Raw genomic sequence first — 11,877 nt, forward strand, 5'->3', positions numbered from 1 at the left:
TTCTCGCATTTCGGCTTTCGTCACACAAAGTGGTCTGAGAGATCCCAGCCTGTCCCCTTGCGGTAAATCTGGGCCTTTTTGAAAATTCAGCCTAACTCCGCCCCTTGAGTCAGATTTGAAGTAAGCACCTGAGGAAAGTTGGCGGGAGAGGACTGCATGTGGTTTGAAATGGGTTAATCTTGGAGGTCATTGGTTTGGAAGCTGTCACCTTAAGATGATTGGTACTAGACAAGTAGGGATGGTATTTTAGTGCCGAGGGATACTGTTGGATAGCAGCCAACTTGCATGACGTGTTAAACGTGGTCTAAATGCCATCTAAGGATCCACCTTCAAAGGTAACCTAAGGTGCAGTTTCCAAAGTGGCTCAGTGGCATGTCCTGGGTTTGAATCGGAGTTGTCATTCACTCATTTCAAATTATCATTATGTGGTGTTCAGGCCAGGCCTGGTGCTGTGGGGGTGCTTAGGGGTGCATTGCACCCCCAGATGGACCTCAGTGCACCCCCAGTTGTCTCCTTACATCCCAATGTCTGCATAGTATTTAGGACTTTTTGTGCACCCCTCTGTATTTTCTCCTGGCCCCAGGCCTGGTTCCGGCGCTCCCACAATAACCTGCTGCTCCCATTCCTTTATGTGGGACTCTCCCTCAGTCCTCCTCCGGCCTCCTCCACCCTGCACACTAACTGCTCTGTGGGAGAATTTCACGCTTGTACAGTGAGGGTGGTCCGACCGCGGTGAAAAGGAGCTACATGACCCCGTCTGTGAACCTCTGAGGGCACATGCATTCCTCACAGCTCACACCAAGGGTCCAGTTTTGAACGTTTCTTTGTTGTATTGATGTCAAATATTCCTTTTATTTTCATGTTGGCGCTGATCTGTTTCGGTGTAGCATTCCAGAATCCAAGCAGGGAATAATTCGAACAGTCGAACAGTTTTGTTAAGTGGGTGTTAATTTCTGATGAGAAAACCTCCGCAGCTGCTTCAAGTATGCCGCTGTGTGTTCTCAGTACTGAGGCGAATGGAAAACCGCTCGCACTGTGTGGTCGCTCCGACTTTCTGTTGAAACTGTACCGAATACTTTCTTCTGTGCTTTGCTTCAGGCCTCAGACGATGAGTCATACGTCAGCGATGTGAGCGACAACATTTCTGAGGACAATGCCAGTGTCACGGACAACATTTCCAGGCAAAGTATGTCACCCCTCTCCACGCTGTCCATTAGAGCAGGACAAGAGGGTGATGGGAAACCTGAGAGAGAGACAAATTACCCAGCATTCCTCTGAAACCAAGGGCCTCAATGCACTGATCTGTCCCTGCTTGTGTCAGACCAAGCTGACTTTGAGAGGCTGTCTGTGTGTGTGTGTCCGTGTGTATATATTTATGCTTGTGTGTTTCTGTGTGTGTGTGTGCCTATACATGTGTTTGTGTGTCATATTGAAGAGTCTGTCTGTAATCTTTCACTTTTCTGTACATTTCTGTATGATCATCTCAGTCGAAATACATAATCCATCATCAGCCAAGCCACCCATAACAAGCCTGGCCCCGCTAGCAGTGGATTTGGCTGCTTTTGTAGTCTGTTGGCCTTTTTCCAGGTGCTAATTTTGATTCAACAGAAACCCCCTCTGACACAGCCTTAGTGTAACTGTCATCATTACGGTAAATAATATTTTCTGGAAAAGATGGAGCAGCTTAAGCAGTGCTAGTGTTTATCACACAGGAAACATGGCTACTGTGAGCTGGAGCTGGCCGTTATGGGAGTGGACATCTGTTGTCACTGTGGAGGCAGCTGTAATGAGTGCTAGTGTCTCTTGAAAAGCCGCTAATGAGTATTCTGGCTTAGGTCACCGTGATGACATCGTCCGTCATTGTGATGTAGGCCACGATTTTGGCAAATGGTCAGTGCATAAGGCTTTATGTTAAGGTAACATTAATAAATACATTATAAAAATTTATTATAAAAAAACATTTATTATAACGCTTGTTCTAGAGTAGACACCACTTAACTGTAAGGGGGTAACTTCAGGACAGGCAGTGCTTTGTAGTGTTAATTAATGAGCAGTGTGCATTCACACGTGATTTGTAAGGGGTGAGAATTGCTTACATTCGGACAGGCACTGCGAAACAATGTTATTAACATGCACTGCAAATCACATTACAGTCATTTCGCAGATGCTCTTCTCCAGAGGGGCTTACGAAGTAGGAGATTACTGGTAATGAAATGTGTGAGTGCTAATTTATGACACAGTGACCATTCGGTGTTAACGGGCGCGGCTTGCCGTTTCAGTGCCTAACGGCGAGATGGTGGGAGGCGGGTTCCGGAACGGGCGGAGGACGTGTCTCCCCGCCCCCTCCCCCGACACCAGCAACATCAACCTGTGGAACATCCTGCGGAACAACATCGGGAAGGACCTGTCCAAGGTGTCCATGCCCGTGGAGCTCAACGAGCCGCTCAACACGCTGCAGCACATGTGCGAGGAGCTGGAGTACTCCGAGCTGCTGGACAAGGCCGCCGACACCAGCGACCCCTATGAGCGCATGGTACATTCCTATCATACAGTGCCCCTATGAACAGGAGCACGCTGCATGCCCGAATCAAACCCTGCCCATGTGACCGTATGGTACATCCCCAAATCAAACCTGGAAATATGACAACCCCCATAATGTATGGTACATGCCCATGTCAAACCACCCCTATAACCACTTGTTACATCCCCAAGTCAAACCACCCCTATAACCACTTGTTACATCCCCAAGTCAAACCACCCCTATAACCACATGGTACATCCCCAAGTCAAACCACCCCTATAACCACTTGGTACATCCCCAAGTCAAACCACCCCTATAACCACTTGGTACATCCCCAAGTCAAACCACTCCTATAACCACATGGTACATCCCCAAGTCAAACCACCCCTATAACCACTTGGTACATCCCCAAGTCAAACCACTCCTATAACCACATGGTACATCCCCAAGTCAAACCACCCCTATAAAAACATGCATACCAGTGCTGTGAGTGGGTGGGTGAGTCCCCAGCACACCAGGGCAGCAAACGTACAGTAAATCTCAAGGCACAGGTACAAGTTCAGGTTATGTTCTCAGCATATACCTGCACTTTGCGTGCAGAGCGGGTCAAATACATGAAACATTCCCAGCTTACACCACCCCAGAGAGAACACGCTGGCCTTCCAATACACTGTACCTCTAATGGAGCAAGGGATTCCCCCCACAGACACTTCCCCTTCAGGTGAAAGGTACATCCCCAACAAACACCTGCCCTCTAGGATTTTCCCCAGCCCACGCATGCCCTGTGAGTGCATGGTACTCTCCGAAAACATCCCCTGTTGATCTTACACTTATGTTCTTTTGTGCTGGAAGTCACTCTGCATAAGAGTGTCTGCTAAATGAATGCAGTGTAATGTAATGTAATGATCTGGACCCCTGTGTCTTTAACATTAATTACTTACGGTCTCATCGCATCACATTCTCACAGGCAGTCCAAGTTCTCTTACTCATCATGGACTTTCTGGCAGAAGAAAGAAGAGTACTCTCTTCTTATTGTAGGTTACATGTATTTTAGTATACCGTGACAGCGTCTCACATTTCAAGGAGTCTCAGATAAAAGCTGCCCAACTGGCTGTACTGAAAGTACAAAACTCACTCCTGCTCCATTCAGCCCCATTCAGAAGCCGTCAGCTGAAAACAAGCTCTCCTCTCAGATCAGCGGTGAATGAGCGCGTTAGACGGCCAGATGTCTATCTCACTGTAGCCCGATTTCACGCATTTGTTTTATCTGCGTGACTAATGACGGCAGAACGCTGACTGATGACTCATCTGTGTTCCCGCAGGTCCTCGTTGCTGCTTTTGTGGTCTCTGGGTATTCATCCACCTACTACAGAGCAGGAAACAAGCCGTTCAATCCCCTGCTGGGGGAGACCTATGAATGTATCCGGGAGGACAAGGGCCTCTGCTTTTTCTCTGAGCAGGTATGTCGTGACAGCCTCTGCTTTCTGCCAGCAGCGCGGTGGTTTTTCGCCTTTGTGAAGCGGTCATTAAACTGTGGGTGGTGTCGTTACAGAGCCTCTGCGTTGTGTGTGCAGAGCGTTTGCTCCTGTCATCACCGTCGGGATGGGAGCTTTACAGCAGGGTCACACGATTCGTGGGCATACCCCCGCGCAAGCAGTGTTGCTCCATATTAGTATTATTTTTTTGTTTAATTTTGTTTAATTTTTGTTTTCATTTTTATTTTTCACCCCCATTTTCGCTCTGTCTCTGGAAGTGTTAATTGTGCATTGAGCTCACTCGTGCAGGAGTGGTGAATCATGGCCAGTGCACTCTTCCGACACACTCGCACGCAGCTGACGGCTCTTTTTCACACTTCAAGCCCAATGGTGCACAACAGGAGGACGAACACCGAGTGGAGGATATGCGTAGCTCTGATCATCCACTAGTGGACTGATTGGGTTGATATTGACCTGAAAGTCTGAACACTGCCTTGTGCAGTGGAAAAAAAACAAAAAAAAATTCTTTTACATTGATGAAAAGATCCTTCCTTTGCTTCACCCTCTGCTGGGACCCTAGTCTTTATGTGCTTTGATTTGATGGACATAAATATGACATGAATAAATCTCATTTATTGGGAGTTGCTTTAGAAGCAGAAGCCACACATATCACTCACAGAGCCTGTACCAGCGGAGGTGCAGCTCCACTGGCTTAAAACCGGGGGTTCTGCTTTTCCTCTCTGGGCCTCAGTACAGCTCCCGCGAGACGCGTCTGACACAACCTCTACTGGGACCGTGTTTGGACAGCTTGGAATGCCTCTGTCGGGATCCAAGACCACGTGTCACTATGGTGACATTCTCTCAATGCCAGGAGGCGTGGCCATTCCGTGCTGTCTCCACCCCTGTTTTCCTCCGACCTCATATTTCATCACCCTGTCTTTTCTACCGCTGTGCCTTTGGTGCAAGGGGCCACTGCGCTCATCCCAGAGTGCCACTGTCAACTGTGAAGGTCCAGAGTCCTCATTCTCAGACTGCGAGGCCGTACACTGTAGTGACATTCCCTGGAACTCTCTGCTACAAATCAGTGAATTTGAATGATCGCTTTGAGGTCGTTCAGTTAGGTTTTTATTGTTCTCTGTAGGTGTGTTCAGTGCTTTCCTGGTGGAGCACAGCCTGTTCTAACATGGAATTGATGCAGCGCTTTGTAGCTTGGGCCTTCCGTTGTCCACGTCACCAACTGTATGCCTAATTAGAAGCTGTTCTTAAGCATAATCAAGTGAAAAATTTAAGTACTTACTTAGCAGTAATTGATGAACAGGGAGGCGAATGTGTGACAGGATTTCAGGGTTTTTCGTGCAGCACAGGTCTGGGATCAGACTCCCACTCACAGGAAGCCTTAAGCAGTCTGCAGACACTAATGGCTCTGATGCAGCAGTTAATGTTCCCTTTTTTTTTTCTTTCAACCGTCGTTCTCTAGGTGAGCCACCATCCTCCCATCTCTGCCTGCCACTGCGAATCCAAAAAGTTCACCTTCTGGCAAGGTGAGAGGCACTCTCCAAACCCTGCACGCCGAAATTTTGGGGTGGAGGGGTGGGATGGGGGGGGTTATGTAAAACGGCCATGTCCCTGAGGGACCTCCATCCGAAAGCAGACACTTATTGGCAGGCCTTTGTGAATGAAAGTTCATTTATAGAAGATCAATATTTACGTGGTGCTTCCTGATTTTTTTTTTTTACTGCTGAGGGAAAGGGAAGCCTGGATACTCCCTTAGGGCAGGGCTTTTAGCGGGATGCGGCCTGTGTTCTGCGGGAACATGCTCGCAGGTGAGCCCTGTCACAGGTGTGTTCTGGCTCCTTATCGCTGCTGCCTTTCAGATGTCAGGTGGAAAAACAAATTCTGGGGGAAGTCCATGGAAATCCTGCCGCTGGGGACGGTCAACGTCACGATCCCCAGGTGAGTCTCCACTTAACCCTTTCCTTGCTTTGTGTCACATAAATCATCCTGCTGGAGTCCCTTCTCTCTCTCTCTCTCTCTGTCTCTCTCCCTCTCTCTCTCTCTGTCTCTCTCTCTCTCTCGCTCTCTCTCTCTCTCTGTCTCTCTCCCTCTCTCTCTCTCTCTCTCTCTCTCTCTCTCTCTCTGTCTCTCGCTCTCTCTCTCTCTCTCTCTCTCTCTCTCTGTCTCTCGCTCTCTCTCTCTCTCCGTCTCTTGCTCTCTCTCTGTCTCTCCATTTCTCACTCTCTCTCTGTCTCTCTCTTCCTGGCTTGCTCTCTCTCTCTCTCTCTCGCTCTCTTGTTCAAGTTAACAATGCTTCACTGGAATGCAACACAGTAAGGTGTGTGTTTAGTTGTAAATTTACCAAAAGCAAGAAAAGTGGATGGGTGGATTTCCAGGGCTGTAGTATGTCAGCCCCTTTCTGCTTTGTCAGGCATTTTGTGGTTGGATTAGTGGTCACTGTCCCTCAGGCTGTCAGGCAGCTATGTACTTTGCTGCTAGCATAATACAGCTCCTCTCGTCCCCAAGGCATGCTCTCTCTCTCTCTCTCTCTCTCTCTTTTCCTGTCTCACACACACAATATATCTTACTCTCCCTCTGTCTCTCTCTTACTGTCTTTCTCTTGCTCTCTCCCTCCCTCTCTCTATCTCACATTATCTCTCTCTCACTATCTGTCTCTGTGCCTTGTGCTATAGCAAAGGCTAAAATAACAAAGACAACCCTGTGCCATATATGAAATGGGTCTCTGTTCTCTCTGGCTCTGTCTGTGGAGGGCTCACCAGCTGGGAGAGACGGGTTTAGCCCCTCGATTGACTTCACCCGCCACCCTGCCAATTTCTTCATGCTGCTAGTGAGGTGTTGCAGTAATGAGTTTCGCTTGGTCTTCCGCGAAGTTCCCGTAAGCTGCACGTTACCCAGCATTCCACTCTCCTGGGAGAGGGTGGAGTGGGGGAGTGGGCTGTATTTAGAGTTTTTTTTTTTTTTCCTTCCTTCCTTCAAAGACCTAAGTGCATCTCCAGGCTGCTGAACCGAACCAGTGGGGAAAGGAGCAGACTGTGTCTGTCTCCGGGCAGGGGGGATGGGACGGAAATACGTTTCCCCCACAATCCCCTGCTGCGTGGTTAACGAGATGATGTCAGCGTTCGTGAGTCAGCAGCAGGCCGCTGCAGGCCCCCGGGGATCAGACTCGATGCGGTTAACAGAGAGCATTAAGTGCCCTGCATAGGAGTCCATCATGCATCTCAGCCAAAAAAAAAAAAAAGGAATTTCATTTTCTGGGGCGCTGACAATTGCTGCGAGTCTGGCAGAGTGTGTGTGGTGCGGTCGTGACCACCTCTCTCTGTCGTTCAGGTTTGGCGATCACTACGAGTGGAACAAGGTCACCACCTGCATACACAACATACTGAGCGGGAGACGCTGGATGGAACATTACGGGGAAGTCACCATCCGGAACACCAAGAGCACCGCCTGCATCTGCAAGCTCACTTTCGTCAAGGTGAGGGCCTCAGATTAGGGCACTAGTGGGAGGCGCCCGCTTTATCTGCCCGTAATGTTATTGGAGGATTAGGAGAGTGCGAGGTCAAAGGTGAAGAACACAATTAGCGGAGGTATTAGACTGTACAGTATTTTTTTTTTTTGTTCTATCAGTTGAGCAGACACTTGAATGACATAAATTTAGCAACATCTGAATTGGAAACTAAACCATTTTTTCCAGTTTTTGTGCATGAGAGAACCCGAATTTTTTGTTTAATGTAGAGAGTACTGACCAGCATTTTCTATCCAGTGTGTTCCCCAGTGTGTGTGCCTTTAGCCTTGTCGTCTCTGTTCCCTGAGACATGCTGGTCTGTCTCTGCCGCCGCTCAGGGGAACTACTGGAGCTCGAACGTGAACGAGGTGCAGGGCTTCGTCATGGACCAGGAGGGGAAGGTGGTGCACCGGCTGTTCGGGAAGTGGCACGAAGGCCTGTACTGTGGCATCCCGCCTTCGGCCAAGTGTGTGTGGAGACCAGGTGCGGTCAGGCTGAGCCGAAACGGCAGCGGCCGTACAGCATCTCAGCTTTCTAGCAAAGCGGTGCAGTTCCCTAAACTCCCTTATTTTTAGAATGTCCCAGCTACCATTGTTAGAACAAGTGCCTGTCTTTGGGGAACAAAGGCATTAGTTCCCTTTGAGTGGATTTTGATTGGTTGTTTTAACTCTGGAATGACTAGTTCCTCTCATTTGATTGGTTGCCTGTTTGTGATTCGTACTCAGGCTCCATGCCCACGGACTATGAGCTGTACTACGGCTTCACGCGGTTTGCCGTTGAGCTCAATGAGCTGTGCCCAGAGATCAAAGACCTTCTGCCCCTGACGGATGCCCGCTTCCGCCCCGATCAGAGGTACAGCCTCCCTCTCGCGCGTCACCTGACCCCGTGGCAGGAGGCCAGGGCTGCCTGGGTGTCCCCAGCATGCCCTCGTCAACTGAATTGACTGTTCCAATGCTGCAAAGAGACAGCACTGTCAGCTGCTGCCACCTGCAGGAGGAAAAAGACCAATGCAGTCTGGGCTATTTTCCAGGCAATGGGTTTTTGTGAGGCGCATTCGTTGACATAAGCTTAGTGCCATTTATATGTTTGTAATATCATTTTAGAGATGGAGGAATTACCATATTACAAGAAAGCAGACGTAATTCTCTCTGAGTTTGGATCCGTTCAAAAAACCACGTTGGGAAAGTTAGCAGTTGTAACCATTGGGGGGGGTGTAACTGTCTCACCTCTGCGCAGGTATCTGGAGGAGGGGAAGGTGGAGCTGGCGGCCGCTGAGAAGCAGCGAATCGAGGACCAGCAGAGGGCCCGCAGGAAGTATCAGGAGGAGAACAACATAAAGCACCAGCCGCGCTTCTTCAAGTGAGTGTCAGAGGCCGGGGATCTGCACGCAAGGTCAGGGCGACCCCACCCCTCTCCCTCTCCCTCTGCCAGCACCCAGGAATAGGCGGGCAGCGAGGTGTCCTGTGACTGCCCCTGTGCCAAACCCCTTCCAGCGTTCCAGCACAGACCCCTGATAGCAGCCAAACCCCTCTCCCCAAACCCCCCCCCCAGATCCTGATCCTTCTTGTCTTCCTCTGCAGGAAAGTGGTGGACGGAAACCAGAGGGAGAGGTGGGTCTCCAACAACACGTACTGGGAGCTCCGCAAATCCCCCGGCTTCAGCAAGCTGGAGAACCCCCAGCTGTGGTAGCATCCCGCCCGGCCCGGTGCCCTGAACGTATCGCCATCTCCGACAAAGAAAGCTTTAACCTATGCACAATGTTTCCCGGACGCTCCCGTCACCACGACGACGCCCAGGACCGCAGAGGCCGACGGGAAGTGGGATGCCGCCGCCTCTGGCGCTGTGGCGACACCGCCCGTCACCTGAAGCCGCCCACGGGATTGCGTGCCCCACCCCCCTCCCCCCCACGCCGAGGCGCAGAGACGGCGTCGTCAGGGCAACGATCTGACCCGCAGATACGCCCTCGCCCGCTTCGGCATCCGAGAATGCCTTAAAAAGGAGAATTGCTTTCAGTAGACCTGTTCAAACCCAGCTCCTTCTGAAGCTTTAGTGAACAACTCACTTAATCTTTCAAAGCGCTATGGTTTAGACTGATAGTTAAGTCAGGCGATTAGTTGCTGGTAGCTATAAGTATTTCAAGCATGTGTAGGCAGCTCTCATTGGCCTAAGTTATGATGACTTAAAAGTGTGCATCACAAATGATTAGTAGTTAAAAAAAGTACCTAACATTTATGTAAAATATCTCTGCTCATTTGTTATGTTTGAGTGAAGAGCACACAGAAGAAATGACACGTTTATCATTGGTGAAATAGATTTTTTTTAGTAATTAAGGCAGAAACGCCTTGTCCAGATAAATACGTGTCATAGCTGTGTACTCTCTAGGGACAAGCAATTTCACTGTAAATATAACTTTGTATTTCAAATATACATTGTGTACAGCAGACACAGTGAAATGATCATGGGTTTACTGGTCATGGAACCTGTAAAGTTCACCATTGATAGCATGTATTAATTCATTCCTTCCAAAGAGCTTTGCATCGCTGGATTTTAACGGGGCTGTTATGTGAGAAATTGCTCACATAGCGAGTTGATACAGAACATTCTCACGTGTGTCGTGTGGCCCACAATGTCACGGTTTATCACAGCAACCAATCAGCTGCCTTTGTGAAAATGCCCGCAGCCAATCGTGAAAGGTCTGGAATTTGTCGCGACCTTCTCAGTCCTTAGAGATCGTTTCATTATTACTGCACTGCATATCTGTACCTTGTTTACCATAGTAAACCTCCTCACCCCCCCGGAAGAAGATTACACCCCCTAGTCTATAAATATGAGACTACGTGTCGGAGACCCCTCTCGTGATGTGGAAGTATTCCAGCCAAGAATGTCTGGCAGCATGCAGCCCAGCGTTATTTTAAACTCTGGCATTAACTCGGAGGGCCGATTGCACTGGCTTGACTCGGCCCATATATAGAGGAGGAGGTAGGGCTGTCCCGAGTGGGCAGAACCTGTGCTCAGGCCTCTGAGAGAAAACTGTGATTCTGGAACAGTTGCTTTCTCTCAGGTAATGTTGTCTTGTCAGGGGCGTGAACGGGAAGTAAAGCTCTCTGTAGATTTTTTTTTTGGAGGTGAAGGTGTCCTCCATCTAACTCTCCAGCTCCATGCCGCATGAACCTTACCTAGCACCTAATGTTCCCTCTCCTCTGATGCGTCTCAGAGCAGTATGCAACAGAACAGCGCCACCTGCAGCATGTTTTGAAGATTGACTGTAGTAAATGCAGCAGTTGTACTTGGTCCGGGCATGGTCCAGCGGAAAATTTCGAATCAGGGCTGCGTGAGGTGGAAGAGTAAAATTATTCATGAAATTCTGGATGTTGAAACATTGCATCGCTTCAGCAGTGTTTTATGCAAGCAGACATGAGGTTGCAACATTTTTTTTTTGTCTTGTTTTCAGCAGTTATTTATCATACATTAATGTTATTTTAAAAAGCCAAAGAAGTGCACAGCTGTGTTTTTGCTTTTAGATTACCAAATGGGAAGGGTAGTGAGTTTTAATGTAAAATTTTAGAGAAAAAAAATGCTATATCCCTGGAGAGTATTTGGCTATGATTTAAGGCTTTATATGTATGTTTAAAAAAAAAGAGAAAAATATTTGGCCGACACTGCCTTCATTTAATAATCCATACAGTAAATTTATACTTCAAATGTCCTCTCTTACCAGAGTTGATTTAATGTGCAATTTAGGTCCATTTAATTACCATCAGTTGGTCTTACTTTAATGTTCAAGGATTCACAATGGGGTAATTTAAGAACAGCATTTTCCACTGGAATGAGTGGGCAACAGTTCAAGCAGAATTCAGACTAGAGTGTACAGGAAATCTCAATGTGTGTAATATAAGGGACTCAATGAGCTTATACTCAATAGCTTCACCTCATACCTCCTTTTTTTCTCGGTTTTTGTACAGTGTTCCTACAGTAGGTTGCAGTAAAGAAGTATGATGATCAGTAGGGCGATAGTCTCGGATATTCGGTAAGAACTTGAGTGTCAGTTCAAAGTTATTCACTCACTTCTAGTTTTTTCTCCTTCTGTCATTGTTTTTTAAAAAAAAAAAAAACAGATACCACGTTGTAGCTAGCTTTCTCAGCAACACTTCTACTGGCTGTGCCTTAACACATTTAGCCCACATGCACAATGCTGATAGATTCCCAGTTACAGCTTGCAGGAATTCTACAAGTAGTGTTTTGGGTATTTTTGCACTTTAGGAGGAAATGCTTTGACCCTTTTTGTACCTCCTCAACCAGAGTTTAGGTTACCTCCACTGAAAGCTGGTGTTCCGAGATCAGATCTTTCAGTTTTGCTGTAGGGA

At 48.2% G+C, this 11,877-nt stretch overlaps 1 protein-coding gene across 3 annotated transcripts in view; it reads left to right on the forward strand.

The window, feature by feature from the left end:
* Nucleotides 1-11,357, forward strand: part of LOC118788850 (oxysterol-binding protein-related protein 6-like) — a 56,092-nt gene extending 44,735 nt beyond the window's left edge. For all 3 annotated transcript variants that reach the window (XM_036544984.1, XM_036544983.1, XM_036544985.1), the window contains 10 exons: nt 1,099-1,186; nt 2,280-2,533; nt 3,844-3,981; nt 5,474-5,537; nt 5,871-5,949; nt 7,339-7,483; nt 7,852-7,996; nt 8,239-8,365; nt 8,750-8,872; nt 9,094-11,357. In XM_036544984.1, the coding sequence (XP_036400877.1) occupies nt 1,099-1,186; nt 2,280-2,533; nt 3,844-3,981; nt 5,474-5,537; nt 5,871-5,949; nt 7,339-7,483; nt 7,852-7,996; nt 8,239-8,365; nt 8,750-8,872; nt 9,094-9,202 (1,272 nt within the window). In that variant the 3' untranslated portion in view covers nt 9,203-11,357. The remainder of the gene's footprint in view (nt 1-1,098; nt 1,187-2,279; nt 2,534-3,843; nt 3,982-5,473; nt 5,538-5,870; nt 5,950-7,338; nt 7,484-7,851; nt 7,997-8,238; nt 8,366-8,749; nt 8,873-9,093) is intronic.
* The last annotated feature ends 520 nt before the right edge of the window (nt 11,358-11,877 follow it).

Source organism: Megalops cyprinoides, chromosome 14 (genome assembly GCF_013368585.1).
Source record: "Megalops cyprinoides isolate fMegCyp1 chromosome 14, fMegCyp1.pri, whole genome shotgun sequence".
NCBI classification, from domain to species: Eukaryota; Metazoa; Chordata; class Actinopteri; order Elopiformes; family Megalopidae; genus Megalops; species Megalops cyprinoides.